Source organism: Staurois parvus, unplaced genomic scaffold (genome assembly GCF_062004578.1).
Source record: "Staurois parvus isolate SC_StPar_1 unplaced genomic scaffold, SC_StPar_1.0 ptg000697l, whole genome shotgun sequence".
Taxonomy (NCBI): Eukaryota; Metazoa; Chordata; class Amphibia; order Anura; family Ranidae; genus Staurois; species Staurois parvus.
This window is the reverse complement of record NW_028318493.1, coordinates 4,295,231-4,312,222: the sequence shown is the minus strand read 5'-3', so window position 1 is coordinate 4,312,222 and position 16,992 is coordinate 4,295,231. Positions and strand designations below refer to the sequence as shown.

The 16,992-nt window shown below is 42.0% G+C and overlaps 1 protein-coding gene across 13 annotated transcripts in view; it reads left to right on the top strand.

The window, feature by feature from the left end:
* The window catches only part of TCF7L2 (transcription factor 7 like 2), a 312,837-nt gene that overhangs the window by 149,683 nt on the left and 146,162 nt on the right, over positions 1-16,992 (top strand). For all 13 annotated transcript variants that reach the window (XM_089653071.1, XM_089653068.1, XM_089653077.1 and 10 more), the window contains one exon: positions 4,637-4,738. In XM_089653071.1, coding sequence (XP_089509197.1) covers positions 4,637-4,738 — 102 coding nt within the window. The remainder of the gene's footprint in view (positions 1-4,636; positions 4,739-16,992) is intronic.

Below are 16,992 nucleotides of genomic sequence, written 5' to 3'. Positions count from 1 at the left end.
TGTGGAGATCGGATCGAGGAGACAATGAAGCTTTTATGCGGAGTAGGAATTATAAACTACTGCCTGTATGTTCTAATGGGGGGCGGCCGCGTTCCCGGCCCCTTAGACGTCTATGCGCCTCAAGTGAGCTACATGGCCGACCTGGAGATCAAAATCGTAGTGCTCAAGCAACATAAACATAGATTGATTCATGCCAATCCCTGTTTGCTTGTTTCTTCACATCAAAGATTTCCATGTGACTTTAATGCTTAGGAGTATCGCTGGTTCCTTTGTTGTAGTGCAATTCTACATTACAAGACACTTTCTGTAAATTATGTCCAATGGACAATTCACTCACAATCCCCCAACAGGTCACTTCCATGAGTTGTAACATTGGCTGTTGTTATTACCTGGCACATTCACCCTTTTAAAAAGAGATTCACCGACATTTCAGGTCCCATTCACACAACTGCTGTGTGTTAGCGCACATGCATTGACATGTTACACTGCGCAATGGTAAACGTTGTGTTAAGGCTGCCTGTTCATTTACAGTGAGGATCAGAAGTATTTGAACACCCTGCGATTTTGCAAGTTCTCCCACTTAGAAATCATGGAGGGGTCTGAAATTCACATTGTAGGTGCATTCCCACTCTGAGAGACAGAATTTAAAAAATAAATTCAGGAAATCGCATTGTATGATTTTTAAAGAATGTATTTGTCTTGCACTGCTGAACATAAGTATTTGAACACCTGAGAAAATCAGTGTTAATATTTGGTACAGAAGCCTTTGTTTGCAATTACAGAGGTCAAACGTTTCCTGTAGTTCTTGACCAGGTTTGCACTGCAACAGGGATTTTGGCCCACTCCTCCACACAGATCTCCTCTAGATCTGTCAGGTTTCGGGGCTGTCACTGAGCAACACAGAGTTTCAGCTCCCTCCAAAGATGTTCTGCTGGATTTAGGTCTGGAGACTGACTAGGCCACTCAGAACCTTGATAAGCTTCTTACGGAGCCACTCCTTGGTTATCCTGGCTGTGTGCTTCGGGTCGTTGTCATGTTGGAAGACCCAGCCACGACCCATCTTCAATGCTCTGACTGAGGGACTGAGGGAAGGAGGTTGTTGCTCAAAATCCAACAATAAATGGCCCCATTCATCCTCTCCTTAATACAGTGCAGTTGTCCTGTCCCCTTCACAGAAAAGCACCCCCAAAGCATGATGTTACCACCCCCATGCTTCACAGTAGGGATGGTGTTCTTGGAATGCAACTCATCCTTCTTTTTCCTCCAAACACGAGTGAAGTTTAGACCAAAAAGTTCTACTTTGGTCTCATCTGACCACATGACTTTCTCCCATGCCTCCTCTGGATCATCCAGATGGTCATTGGCAAACTTCAGACGGGCCTGGACAAGTGATGACTTGAGCAGGGGAACCTTCCGTGCAATGCATGGTTTGAAACCATGATGGCGTAGTGTTCTACCGACAGTGACCTTTTGAAACTGTGGTCCCAGCTGGAGAGCCGCAGGTTGTCGACACCTGGTCTAGTCCATCCAACAGTGATATTATAGTCATAGGTGCCCAGTGGGTTAAGTTAGCACCTGATGTGTTATGTGCAAGATCTCCTTGTCCAATAGGGAGGTTTGTGTGTTCCCTTGCACCTTTGGGTGTCCCCACTCCTTCTGTTACATTCGGTATACAATCAAATAAAAAAGATATATAGCAGAGATGGGAGAGCCCCTCCAAATGGGTAAAGCAGGTGTACAGACCCAGGAACTTGGTGCAGGAATGGTGGGAACCCCTCATAATGGGCACAGCAAGTGTGCAGTAGGGATGGTGTTCTTGGGATGCAACTCATCCTTCTTTTTCCTCCAAACACGACGAGTAAAGTTTAGACCAAAAAGTTCTACTTTGGTCTCATCTGACCACATGACTTTCTCCCATGCCTCCTCTGGATCATCCAGATGGTCATTGGCAAACTTCAGACGGGCCTGGACATGTGATGACTTGAGCAGGGGAACCTTCTGTGCAATCCATGATTTGAAACCATGACAGCGTAGTGTTCTACCGACATCGACCTTTGAAACTGTGGTCCCAGCTCTCTTCATGTCATTGACCAGCTCCTCCCTTGTAGTTCTGGGCTGATTCCTCACCTTTCTTATCATCAGTGATACCCCACGAGGTGAGATCTTGCATGGAGCCCCAGTCTGAGGGAGACTGACAGTCGTCTTTAGCGTCTTCCATTTTCTAACAATTGCTCCAACAGTTGATCTATTTTCACCAAGCTGCTTGGCAATTGCCCCGTAGCCCTTTCCAGACTTGTGGAGGTCCACAATTTTGTCTCTGGTGTCTTTTGACAGCTCTTTGATCTTGCCCATGGTAGTAGTTGGCGTCTGACTGACTGTGGGGTGGACAGGTGTCTTTAAAGAGCTCAGACAGGTGCTACTAAGTTAGATTAATGAGTGGAGTAGAGGTGGACTTTTTAAAGGCACAGTAACAGGTCTTTGAGAGCCAGAATTCTTGCTGTTTCTTAGGTGTTCAAATACTTATGTTCAGCAGTGCAAGACAAATACATTCTTTAAAAATCATACAATGTGATTTCCTGAATTTTCTTTTTTAATTCCGTCTCTCAGAGTGGGAATGCACCTACAATGTGATTTTCAGACCCCTCCATGATTTCTAAGTGGGAGAACGTGCAAAATCGCAGGGTGTTCAAATACTTCTGTTCCTCACTGTAAATGGCCTGCCCAATGCACCTGAATGCATCAGAAGAGGTGTACGTCTTGTTTCTGGCTGAGTATGGTAACTCACATCGGTGGCTTGCCTTGCTTTGTGCTGCAACACACTTGGTAAGGTGCAATGGGGTGCTTTTTTATGATGGATTTGAACCTCTACAAGGTTTTCTTCCCTGTTTGTCATCTATATAACTCAAAGGTTGAGACTCAGGGTGAAGAATGAGCAGCAAGGACAGCAAATGTGTAAATCAATACAGAAATATGCTCACCCCTCACAAGCCTATAGATTCCCTTGTCTCTACAATTAAGCCCAATCTTTTTGGGTGAAACACATCATGTGAGGAGGTCCCGGGCAACAGTACTGCTGGAGGGAAAAATGTTCATGTCACAGATATCTATGTTAGTCAGTATCTGATTTTTATCTTAGGATGTTTTTTTAATGGGTCTAGTCCAGGGGTGGGCAAACTGTGGCTCTCCAGCTGTTGCAGGACTACAAGTTCCATCATGCCTCTGCAAATCATAGGAGTCATGCTTGTAACTTCCGGTTTTTGCAATGCCTCATGGGAAATGTAGTTCCACAACAGCTGGAGAGCCGCAGGTTGACCACACCTGGTCTAGTCCATCCAACAGTGATATTATAGTCATAGGTGCCCAGTGGGTTAAGTTAGCATCTGATGTGTTATGTGCAAGATCTCCTTGTCCAATAGGGAGGTTTGGGTGTTCTCTTGCACCTTTGGGTGTCCCCACTCCTTCTATTACATTCAGTATACAATCAAATAAAAAAATATATAGCAGGGATGGGAGAGCCCCTCATAATGGGTAAAGCAGGTGTACAGACCCAGGAACTTGGTGCAGGAATGGTGGGAACCCCTCATAACGGACACAGGAAGTGCGCAGACTAAGGAACTCCATACAGGGATAATGGGAACCCCTCAGAATGGGTACATCAGGCATACAGACTTAGAAACTCAATGCATGAATTGAAGGAACCCCTCATAATGGGCACAGTAGGTGTACAGACCCAGGAATTCAGCACAGGGATGGTGGGAACCCTTCATAATGGGCACAGCAAGTGTGCAGACCCAGGAATTCAGTACAGGGATGGTGGGAGCCCTTCACGATGGACATATTAGAGGTGCAAACCCTGTAAATTGCATGGATGCTGGGAACCCCTCGTAATGGGCACAACAGGTTACAAACCCAGGAACCCAGTGCAGGGATGGTGTAACACCCCCCCCCCCCCATAATGGTCACAGCAGGTATACCGACCCAGGAACCCAGTGCAGGGATGGTGTAACACCCCCCCCACCCCCATAATGGTCACAGCAGGTATACCAACCCAGGAACTTAGTGTGGGGATGGTGGAAACCCCTCATATTGGGAACAGCAGGTGTTCAAAGGCAGGAACTCAGAGGAAAGATCTCACCCAGATAGTTGCCAATAGATAGTAGAGACTTTGTGTTGGTTTTCTCTACCAAAGTTTGAAATGCCATATTTTATGGTGTGCCCCTTTATGACCAGTCTTTGACTTGGAACTTTTCTTGACTGATTTCCACTAACCTATAAGGTATTATTATAAGCGTATGCATTGTGCTTTCTGTGTGTCATTGTCTGGGCCCCATACGCCCGCACCCTGCATGGTGTGATCTCTTTCTGCAGCTGACAATACATTTTACCATTTGATTGTACAATCTCCTATTGATTTACCAAAACTACATAACATGAAGACATACCTAGACAACCCATTTAATTTGCATTCAGCCAGGCAGGCCTCTGCACTGCATAGATCTAAAGTAGATTGTACAATGAGATTGCAGAGTGCGTGGTCATTTTTTGTGTATTTTTGATCATTGATATCTGTGCGCTTCATTTCTAAAACAATAATCATTCATCTTTTTTTTGTTCCTTTCTTTTGCTGCCCTTCCAGTACCTGCAGATGAAATGGCCCCTGTTGGACGTTCAGGCAGGGGGTTTACAGAGTCGGCAAGCGATGAAGGACGCCAGGTCTCCGTCTCCGGGCCACATCGTGGTAAGTAACTCCCAGTGAAATGTTTGTCAATACTGCATCCTATTTCTTATACAGGATTTCTCAGGGGAAACCGTTCTCGTGGGTTGGGTGCTATTTTTGTTGAGGATTGTGATTTTGTACTCTGGTGGGGCAGGACTGGGTTGGGGGGCAGGAAGGCCCTAAGAATTGCCCTCCTAGGCCAGTGCTAATGGGATATGTTGGACCGGTGGCCCTGAGTGGCAATAATCCAACATTCAGAACTTCAGGTCAGAGTAGGAAGCCAATTGCATATGGTGGGCATCAGAGGCGTAACTACAAATCATGGGACCCCATAGCAAAATTTTTATGGCCCCACTCTGGTAAGGTGTCAACTATGACAATATACATTGATCTAACCATAAAGTATGCCTAAATCAAGGACGGGCTGCATGTGTCCACTACTAAGAAGTGATTTGGAAAAAAGTTATAACTGTAGTAGGAATAAAAATAATAACTAATAATATCAGACCTACTATAACGTTTTAGAGTTGACACTCTAGGATTTGTGACGTCATCAGGCATACAGAGTTCATTTCAGTCTGTAGAAGTTCACAGGGCAACAAACGGAACTGCAAAGATAGCTAAGCAAATGCTTCACACTGCACAAAGGGGGAACTATTACTCGCTACAATACTGAAGACAGCCCTTCTATGCTGAAAACTTCACAGTCTAGTAGTATTTAACAACCTCCCAAATGGGGTCCCTTCCTTCCTCCAGGCCCCATAGCAGCAGCATGGGCTGCTCGGGCTATTGTTATGCCACTAGTGAGCATTAAATAGTTAATTGTTTCCTGTTCAGACCTACAATCCTAGCACCCCAGCGGAGAAAAGACTGCCAACATTGACTTTCTATGCGATTGTGAGAAGTCATGTGGCCAAATGTTGAGAACACCAAAGAAAGCTAGTGATGGAACATGAACTATAAAAGGGCCACATTGTTGTGTTTGCACCCTTTCTCCACAGGCTACAGGTTTCCAGTCCTTCCCTGCAGAGCCGAACCTACCTTTGCTTAATTGGGCCATGTTGGAAGGGTGACAGAACAGGTCACATGTTGTTTACAGGCCTATTGTGTCATATTTATGACCACGTGTGTTCCATGCAGTGGATACATTATTTTTTTTTAGATTATTTGTTCTCAAGATATATCAATAAAAAAAACTTTGGAAAGGTTTCACAAAAATGGACATTAGCACATGGCTAGCAGCACTATGAATGTGCACTAATTATCAGCACTTTGTCAGTATTCACCAGCATCTAGTGAAGGCATTTAAGCAGCACTAGTAGGTAGAGTCCCACTTGTAGGGTCTCATTAGTAGGTAGGACCATACTAGTAGGTGCAGTCAGACTATTAGGTAAAGTCTCACTAGTAGATGGAGTCACAGTAGTAGGTTGTCATCCAAGTTGATAGAGTATTCCTAGTAGGTACAGTCTCTCTAATAGAGTCTCTCTAGTTGCTAGAATCTCCGTAGTAGGCAGCGTCTCACTGTTACGCAGAGTCTCCCTGGTAGGTGGAGTCTCCCTGGTAGGTGGAGTCTCCCTGGTAGGTGGAGTCTCCCTGGTAGGTGGAGTCTCCCTGGTAGGTGGAGTCTCCCTATTTGGTGGAGTCTCCCTATTTGGTGGAGTCTCCCTATTTGGTGGAGTCTCCCTATTTGGTGGAGTCTCCCTATTTGGTGGAGTCTCCATGGTAAGTTGAGTATACCCTGGTAGAGTAGTTAGTTGGTAGAGTCTCCCTTGCTGGTAGAGTCTCCTTAGTTGGTAAAGTTTCATTATTTGGTAGAATCTCCCTTGTTGATACAGTCTCACTAGTAGGTAGTCTCTCTAGTTGGTAGAGTCTTGCAAGTTGGCACTAATTTGCCATCAGTTAGACACAGCAGGTCACCAGCTGCTGACAAAGATTAATTGCCAACAAATGCCCTTGATTGAGCTTATGAAAGTACAAGATAAGAGTACTTGATAAATGGTAAGCATTTTTGTAGGTGTCTTGGGGCTTTTAATAAATGTATTTGAAGTTTGTTGCCCCAGCCCAATGTAATAAATCATATTAGGGACACCCGAAAGGTTTCCTGAATGGTTCTCTAGGTCAGCCTTTCTCAACCAGAGTGCCCAGGCACCCTGGGGTGCCCTGAAGTTTCTTCAGGTGTGCCTTGGCAAAATGTCTAAAAATTGCTCAAAACTTGTATACAAGCCAACGGGTGGAACAAGCCCGCCTTTTAGTTACACAAAGCCACAGGTTTTCATTATGCACCGTTACAACCTTCTAGCCGCCGGCATCCTGACAACCAATGACATCATCAGTTGATAAGAAGTATGTCAGCTGCCTGCACAGCATCCTAGTTTGACCCTCCCCTGCCCCTCTCCATCAGTGCTGGGGTCACATTAGCTGATGGAGAAAAACTGAGAGAGAAGAGAAACATTGAAATACTACTCAGTACCAGTGTGCAAAATTGTGCTTTGGAAGAATAACTGACCTCTAATGTTGGGTGTCCTACAAGTGTGGATGTTGCTGCGTTATATAAAACTTCTAGAATAGTTTTTCACATTTTAGAATGGGGTGCCTCGGGGCTGTCCATAATTTTAAAGGGTGCCTTGGGACTGTCCATAATTTTAAAGGGTGCCTCAGGACTGTCCATAATTTTAAAGGGTGCCTTGGGACTGTCCATAATTTTAAAGGGTGCCTCGGGACTGTCCATAATTTTAAAGGGTGCCTTGGGACTGTCCATAATTTTAAAGGGTGCCTCGGGACTGTCCATAATTTTAAAGGGTGTCTCGGGACTGTCCATAATTTTAAAGGGTGCCTTGGGACTGTCCATAATTTTAATGGGTGCCTTGGGACTGTCCATAATTTTAAAGGGTGCCTTGGGACTGTCCATAATTTTAAAGGGTGCCTCAGGACTGTCCATAATTTTAAAGGGTGCCTCGGGACTGTCTATAATTTTAAATGGTGCCTCAGGACTGTCCATAATTATAAAGGGTGCCTCAGGACTGTCCATAATTATAAAGGGTGCCTTGGGACTGTCCAAAGTTTTAAAGGGTGCATTGACTGAAACACTGCTCTAGGTGAACACTTGGGAAATGCTTGATTTACACCTAGAAAAATGAAAAGTATCAACACTAGAAAATGATATAAATAAGACCTATAGAGATCAGAATCTTTCGTACTTCAAGACTGAAGAGTGGCGATCACACAGAAAACTCACATGGGATTTTAAAAGCATTACAGCTAAAATTTCCTCCCCCGTTTTATGTGAAAGATTTTATCTTGTTCTAGGCTTTGTATATAAAGGATAACACGATTTGTGACAAAAGTTGGATTTCTTTAGAAAGTGTAACAATGTGTTTAAAAATTCTGTGGAAGTTTGCAGAAGGGATTGGTGTGATTTTGTACTGTTTGAATGTGGATATATTTGCCACATCAGTTGGAAGACCTTCTGTAATGATAACACCATCACCATGATACTATCCTTACATGTTGGCTGTGTAACGAATAGCATGCTACAGTCGTAGTAGGCATTTGGAGGGATTGTAGGAATGAATTAATGACAAAGTTCACTGTGTAGAAAACTATCATTAACACGTCTGTGAAGTTTTTCATTTATCTGGGTCATCATATAGCTAGTAATAGTTAGCCACATTCAACTGAACTTGTTCTGTAGGGTTGAAGACATTTTGTAGCTTATCAAAGCCACTTCTTTAGTTATGAGTGTTAGGAACATACCCCAGCAATCATATCCACACTGATAACACAAACACCTCATTCCAATCACATATAATGTTGATTCAACATCTCTACCCCAACATTTTGATGACAATTCACATCTTTATCCATGTAATTCACATAAGTAACACTTGTGCAGACGCCCAAAGACCAAGGATGGGATGATGTACTTAGGCCAGGGTGCTTCCACAACTTTCACTCCTCCAATCTGTGTGATTTCTTGGAAATCAACCACTACACAGTCCATGGTAAATTGGAATAAGGAGTCTATACTACCTGCTGTAAATATTGGGGTATGTCCTTAACACTCATTGAATCTGTAGACGTGGCTTGTATAAGCTGCAAAACATTGTTAACTTTACATAACAAGTCCAGCTAGGTGTGGTTGCCCATTTCAAGTTACCATTACCATCACTGAATGGTGTGCTCTTGCTTACCGGGTGTCCTTGCCTCTGCATACCCTCCAGGTCTCCTGAAGCATCCTGTCAGGCTAGGGTAGATTTACCAGTTGCCACTGCAGATAATACCAATTTTATCCATAACGACCAATGGGAAAAAATGTTTCATCGTTCTTCCTGCTCTAGATTAACAGGAGCCAAATTATGACTAATTGGTTGCAAGCAGCAATGATACTATATTGGCCTTCACACTAGCTAGCTACATCAAATCATTTGGATTATCTGTTGGAGGGCAACAGTCTGTAGCACCATTTTGTAATCTTATAAATTAAAAATCCCATTACAGCATTATCTTTATTGAGTCAATTTTGTGTCTGAGTGACTGGAACTGAAACTTTACATATCATATAGTGGAGGATTTAAATTATATTTATTATATCGTTAGTATACTCTATATTGTTAAATGTTTGTGGACACCCAACCATCACACCATGTTGGACAAACCATTCCCAAACCATGGAGTTGTCCCTCTGTGAGCCTCCACACACACAGGAGAGTGTCTGGGGGAATTTGTGCCCATTTGTAAGGTCATGTACGGATGTTGGATGAGATGACCTGGATCACAATCCAGTGCAGACCACTCAATTTTCTTCACACCAAACTGGTCAGACCTTCCTTACAATGATAAATTAGTTGGTATTTCTGGGAAAAGAGACTAATGTTCCACTGCAGGCTTCATCTTCTTCCCCAGCCACCCAGTATCATGAGCAGGCTCTCCATGATCATAAACCACTCCAGATCCAATACCTCAGTCCTCAGATGGAAGGAGGGAAAAAAGCTGCTCACTGTGAAAGCCAAAGTTAAAGTTTATTGAAGTAGATCAATACACAGAAAAGTCCACCAGATGCAACCAAGTCTAAGGCGTTTTGGAGTGAAATGCATTGGATTTGGTTGCACCTAGTGGACTTGTCTGTACATTAATTTGCTTCAATAAACTTAACCATGGCTTTTAAAGAGAACAGCGTTTCCCCCCTTTCTTCTGAGGACTGGGGTGTTTTTGATAAGTTATTGCTAGTTTCCACATTCAGTGAAAAGATGTGTATTGGCCATTTCGTATGCTAACCTCTTCTCATCCATGAATATTTTAAAGTAGTGTCTTGTTTATTAGTTCATTAAATGAGAAATATTTGTAAGGTTTGACATTTTAAAGTATCACTTAGTTTCAGCTATGCAGCGTTTAGATCTTGGCAACAGTACCTCATAGTGCTTTGGGTCGAGGCCGTAGTGCTTTCTCACTTCGTTGTACAGGGCATCTGCCATGGTTCTTATATAGGTATGTAGTGACCGTCTTTTCTAAAAGCAACGGCTGGGCATTTGGTTATTAAACCTGGCCAGACATGTCTTAGGAGATGAGTGCTTTTAAAGTTACAGATGGAGTGTACATTTTCTGCTGCTGCATAGCCTGTGTTGGTTGAATCCTCTGTTGAACAGATTGGCTTTCTAGATTGCCCACCCCTGGCTATTCACACTCTCTTATGTGTTAGTCCGATACCAGTAGTGATTTCGCTTTTTTGATGTTCAGAGCAATACTGACGTCACCATGTCTGTATAGTGTTTTCTATTGTATTCATGTTTGGGATAAAAAAATATATATATATATATATATATATATATATATATATATATATATATAATTTTTTTAGATGGACACATGTGAAAAATTGCATGTGAATATTTTATATAACTTGCAAAGAGCAGCTAGCAAGCCGTAGGCTAATAGAGGCCAGTGTAGTATGATATTGTGAATAGTCCGTGTTGTGAATAAAGCTGAAAAGTGAGAATAGAAACACATGCATTGATCTGAATGACTCGGAGGAGTGACAATCCCCCACTCTCCTTCCTCCTAGGAGAGTCCAGCCAAATACATAGCCATTCTTCGTAAAATAATATGATGTATGAATAATGGGTAAAAAACAAGTGTATAGACCTGCAAACTTACAAAAAAATTCATATTTGCATTTTGCCTTTAAAATCTTGCACTGCATTAAAATTCTCATTTTCATTTTGAATGAATGTATGCTATGTACACAGGAACAAGCCGAGCAGATCAAATGGGTTCGTACTAGTAAACCCCGACCACCCCAGCTTTACGCCACGGTGGCATTACTGAAAATGAACATTGTACAGACATCATTTTTTTTCTTATTTCCCCTTAAAGTCCATTGAAGAGTTTCATAAGAACCAGAATTCCAGCCAGGTATCAAAGTATCGCTGTAACCACCCGCGACCCCTTTCTGAAGCCACTTTCATGCCGGCGGACGCACCTAATTAACGTCCTCCTCTGGTCATTCCTTTCTCTTTGATTGGAATGTAATAAGCTGGGATCTGTGAGTGTTTGCTGTGGCTAATCATTAATAACTGGACAGGTGTGTCACAGAGGGGCTGATAAGTAGCCCTGAAGTTTAATGCACATTTAATTGAAAAAGCCGTGATAACCACTCTGCTTCCTATTGCTTGGCATAATTGTATGTCAAAGTATCCTATGTTCCCGGGATGAAAACCTCTGCTTTACACTTTTGTGTTCTGATGCTGTTATTTAGCTTTTATGCAATTAATTTTTGGGTTCTTTAAAATGGACATGCAGTGGATCTACATGCATACATTTAAGCGAATCCAAAATGTTTGGATAAGTCTGATTATCTCACAAGCCTTCCTCCCAACAAAAGGGGCTTGCCTGTAACTGGCCATAGACCATTACAGCCTGATCTTGGACTAAAATGTTATGTCTATGGTGCAGCAGGTAGCTGTTGGTTGACCACTTCGGATGGGAAGGGCAGGTTTGAAAACGCCCATTTACTACTGTATTCAGTTCGAGAAAACATGTATAGCCAAGGACTTTTTAGGCCATAAGGAAACCTCTGCTAACTACATAAACAGATGTTCTACTACAATATTAACATATGTTGTAAAATCCAATATTAAAATATTTGTGCGCCAGTTTAAACAGACACTTAGAAAATTATGTCCAAATATTCCAACCAAAAGGTTCACAAATTTGCTCTCCATAGAAAATCTTGTAACTCAAACGAGTGGTACACATGAAGGATCAACATTTAACACGCATTGTCTTCTTCAGGAAACGTGTGAACAGTATGCTACCCAAATGATTTAACGATTTCCTAAACACAATCTGTGTGCACATCCATTAAAGAACATTGTGAAAGTGAACCATCATTTCCATAGGGGCAGAGTAGAGCATCAGTAGGCCAAGGTTACCACATCATGATACCAGGATAGCATCCACCCTTTTTTTTTTTTTTTTTTATAACAAATTATCCCAATCAGAGGGACACAAATAGGGGTCTTTAATCCCCTTGAGTCAGCACATACACATTTCTATATGTAAGTGTAGGGCCCTCCTCCATGATCAAATCTTGCCAGCCTGACCGTCCATGTCCAACACAGACCAAAGCAGCACTTCGGAGCCAAGACAGAACAATCTCTTCTCTTCTCTATCACTATCTCCCCTTCTCACCTCCATAGCATACACATGCAATGCTTGGGCAAATTTGCCCACAAAATCAGATCATGCCTCCAAGTCGGACCACATTCTGAGGCCTATGACCATGGTAGGAAATATTTCCAGCAGGTTTTTTTTCTGTCCGTAGGAACACTGGAGTGTTGCTCTTTTGTTCTGTGAAAAAAAAAACATTGCAGGTAAATTTAAATTGTTCAAAAGCAAAAATGGTAGCCATAGTTACAAAACCTGAGGAGATTCTTTTTTCCCCCAAATTTCGTGTCTTTATTTTTTCCCTTCAGTCAGTCTAAAATTCACTATTTCGTTCTCCATTTCAAACTTTTTCCAAGCTTGAAAAAAATTTACCAACAAAGTATGACAAGAGGAAAAGTAATTATTTTGCTGACCTCTGTAGACACACCTCTATCTGGTCATACACTAGTAGAATTTTGTTCAAAACTTTTCATTTTCTGAATGGTTGTTCAATTTTCTAATCGCTAGTGGGGTCAAATCCACATTCATTTTCAACCATAGTGACAAGAAAATTAGAAGGAGCAGGATGACAAAAATGTCATAAACAAATTTCTTACAGGGTATGTCACTTTTGCTTTGGAAATTCCATTCATATCAAATTTGAATGTTAAAAGCAAACCACATTTTAAAGACATTTTGAACAATGGTTGCCAAGTTTATGTTGGCATTTTCGAAGGTATTGACACGATTTTTCATAGAACATTAGTTCACAAATCTATTAGCGTATGGCAATGGGCTTCCAGGTGTCAACATGAGATTTGTGATCCTGGTGGCATTAGACACCTGCAGTATTCCAGGATTGTTCAAAAGCCAATCAATGCAGTCTGTGGTTATGTGAGCCCTGTGACAATGAGTCAGAGTGGTGTCAGTAGTTTTTTTTATAAATTAAACTTATCTTTTATCTCCTCCACCCTTCTATCATGTCTATTTTATCTGTGAAAAAGAGAAGTTTGCTTCATTTTTGAAACACAAATAGGTTGTGGTATTGATTATGTAATATTTTTTAATATGGTCTTATGTAAGAAAAAGAAGAAACGTGTCCATTCTTACAAAAAAAAAAAACAAAGTTTATATGAGATAAAAAAAAAATGGAAAGATATAGGTCTACATGACCTTCAGATTAAACACTAAGAACAGATACAGAAGATTCATAAGCCGCAAAAGAATTTGCTGGCATAAAATGTATTACACAACAACACCCAAAATAAAACATGAAGTTCAGAAGTAGTTTTGGTAATAGTGGAATAGTCGAAAAAGCAAAATTAAAAACCATTTGTAGCATTCTCAATCTTTTAAGACCAAACTTGGGTGTAAATATTCGCACTCAAAGTCTGGTTTGGGTGCACCCGTCAGGAACTAGAGGTTAAACTTGACCTCCTTGTTATGCAGAGACTTGGGTCTAAATCTCCACACCCAAAAAACAGCTCCAGTCAATGAGTTGGGTGGACCTGCCATGGAAGAGAGGGTAAATCTGACCTTCTTGTCACATAGGTTTGAGTCTTGAAATCCAAAAAAAAAAAACTGATCTGGAGGTAGAGTTGTGTAAAACTGCCAGGAATGAGGAGATGACCTGACTCACTTAAGAAGGACTCACTGTGGTCAACCTGGCCGGACCTGATATCTCTGCTCAGTAAGTGGTGCTGTGGTAAGGGATCCTGTATTCCCCTTATATCCAGCTGTAACTGTAAGTAAACACTGGCACTAGTCCATGGGCTTGTAAATCTTCTTTATTAGACACCTGGGTAAGAGTCACAGATGCAGCACTGCTTACATGTTTCACCCATGAATGGCCTTATTTGACCCATCAGAGAAGTCTTCAAAAATCCCAGCTACCAGGTGTGCGGGTTCCAGTGTTTGCAGAGTGCATAATTTTAATGATGGTGTCAAAATTGGCTTTGCTCATAGCAAATATGATCCACTTGTCATGCAGAGACTTGAGTCTAATTCTCCAAAAACACTGTCCTAGACATGGACTTGTGTGAACCTACCAAGAACAAGGGAATAACTGTGCCCCTCTTGCCATGTAGAGACACAAATCTGAATGTCCACATCAAAAAATTATTGCTCTGTTCATGCAACTGGGTGGACCTGCCAAAAACAAAGGTGAAACCCTCTTGTTATGATGTGTCTGAATCTCTTCAGCCAAAAAAAAAAGACCTGTTGTAGCCATAGAGTTGGGTGAAGCTAACAAGAATAAGAAGTTAAACTTTACTATGTGGTTAAAAGGAGACTTCAGTCTCAATCTCCATATCAAGAAAAAATAGTCTTGTCATAGAGTTGGGTGAACCTGCCAGGAATGAAGGGTTAAATGTGACCCTCTTGTGTTGAGGGGCCTTACAGCTGCATTCCTCCAGAGTCTTCTCTGACTGCCAAGTGGTTAATACATAACAGGCAGACAGAGCAAGGAGTGACCCTATTCTAATGCAAATGTCCTGCTGGCCTCATATTCCCACAGCAGGTGATCGGATGCTGAACCTGAAGGAACACAAGCAGCTTCTTGCTCAGAAATTTTCCCATAAAGGCAACGGCCTTCGCTACAAACAAAATCCATAATTAAGTGGTAATGACTGTCGGGGAGGGCATTTCCTGTCTTTTAATGACCAGCTTCGGGGCCCTGGACCGAGGAGACTGACACCATCATTAAAATTATGCCTAAGACAAGCGCTCTGCAAACACTGGAACCTGCCCCCCGGAGGAGCTGGGCTTTTTGAAGGCTTCTGTGATCTACCCCTGGCATTTTTATTGTTTTAGGCTTCTGACATAAGAAATAATTGCAATAAGGCACTCTAATTACTGAGCGGCCTGCAGCAAAGGGAAAGAATAGCGAGAGTTGGCTGGTCTGCGCGGGAAAAGGCTTCTGGTTGTTAGGTGGTACGGGGCGCGAGGTCAGCGGTGGGTTGTAATTACTGGATGTGCCGTGGAGGATTTTGAATCAGTTTTCCCTCTATGTTCTGTGTGCCGGTAAAGACAATATGTAGCCTCTTTGGCTGCACTTTGTTCGGAGTCTTTGGTGTCATGAAAGATATATTTTTTTAAGAATTCTTTCTCTTAAAATTACACGTATACAAATTACACATACATACTGTTGTACATACATTGTGAAAATCCCATGAAAGCAACAATGTATCTTACACTAAACCAGGGTTCCTCCAGGGGTTGCTAGGGCTTCCTTGAGCAATGATCAATTTCTGCTTCTTGGATAGATTCCCAGTGACTCCATTGATTCTTTTAACTATTTGTAAGGAGGTAATTTTTCCCAATGACCTCAGGTGTAAGGGGCATTCTTCCAAGTGGCCATCACACTAATGCATCATGAGTTGTATATAAAATAATATTTAGCAGGGGTTCCGGAAAGTTATTTAAGGGCTCCTCTGTGTTGAAGAGGATGAAAAATGCTGCACTAAACTATAAAAAAAACTCATGTCCTTTATTGAAAATTACAAAACATTGTCAATAGCCATTTCGGTTGGAGTAGATTACACCTAGAAATACTTCAGAATAATAGTACCATAATAAAAAAAAATCAGAATATAAATGGTACTGGCTCTAACCGTCTGCAGAAGCTATGTAATTGGGAACTGAGAACATGGACCCCAGAAAGCCGCAGTTAGACTACGTGATTTGGGTCAAAGTTGATCAGATTTTTTTCATTCCACTGGAAAACTGGGGAGGAACTTTTTCCATGTAAGCAGAACATTTTCTTGCCATAGAAATATAATGCTCTCAAAAATTTCTTACTGTGTGAAGGAAGTTGGAGTTCCGCTTCCAGCCCCAAGAGGCACATTTTGGAGCATCAGAGGTTAGGTAAGCCCAATGTATTTTCAGGGAAACAATTTGCTTGCATCCAAAATGACTTGGGGACAGGACCCGATTGCTTAAAACAATTTTCATCCTTACCACAAGCTTGGAAGCGAAGTGGGGGATGCCGAATCTTTATTCTATACATCCTCAATGGAGTGGGCTATGTTTCAGGGTATCGCTTGAGTTGTATTTGTCTTTGGCTGAGATAACAGAGGCCATATATGTCTCCGTAAAGTCTTTCCAGACTTCCACAATCAACTGGTATAGAAATATAATTTGGAGTTCCTCGGCCAGCCCCAAGAGGCACGCTTCAGGGCATCGGTTAGGTAGGCCCAGTACAGTTTAAACTAGAAAAGCTACAATTTCTGGGGAAATTGTGTGAAGTGTTCTTGCCTGCTCACACACCTGAGTTCCTATGGCAACTCACTCTACAGCAAGGGCAGAGAAGAGCGGTTAAAAACAAACTGCTCTAACTTGCTCACTTCACTGGCGGTGCCATTTTCAAATGGTTGTAGTTTAAAAAGTATAAATCCTACACTGACGAGCTTTATATTGTGAGAATCACAAGACCCAGACCTACATTTTGATACATAGTATGTCTCTGAAATAATACAAATGAAGGCACAGTCGCAGTTTAGAAATTGCCCTTCAAATTTGAGGTGGCTAGAGTGGAGTTTCAATGAATGTCAATGAGCGGCCTGAGTTGCAAACAAATGGTCATATTGTGAAAACTATCAGAATTATGGCTTAGCCGTGGACATTTTCAGTGGCAG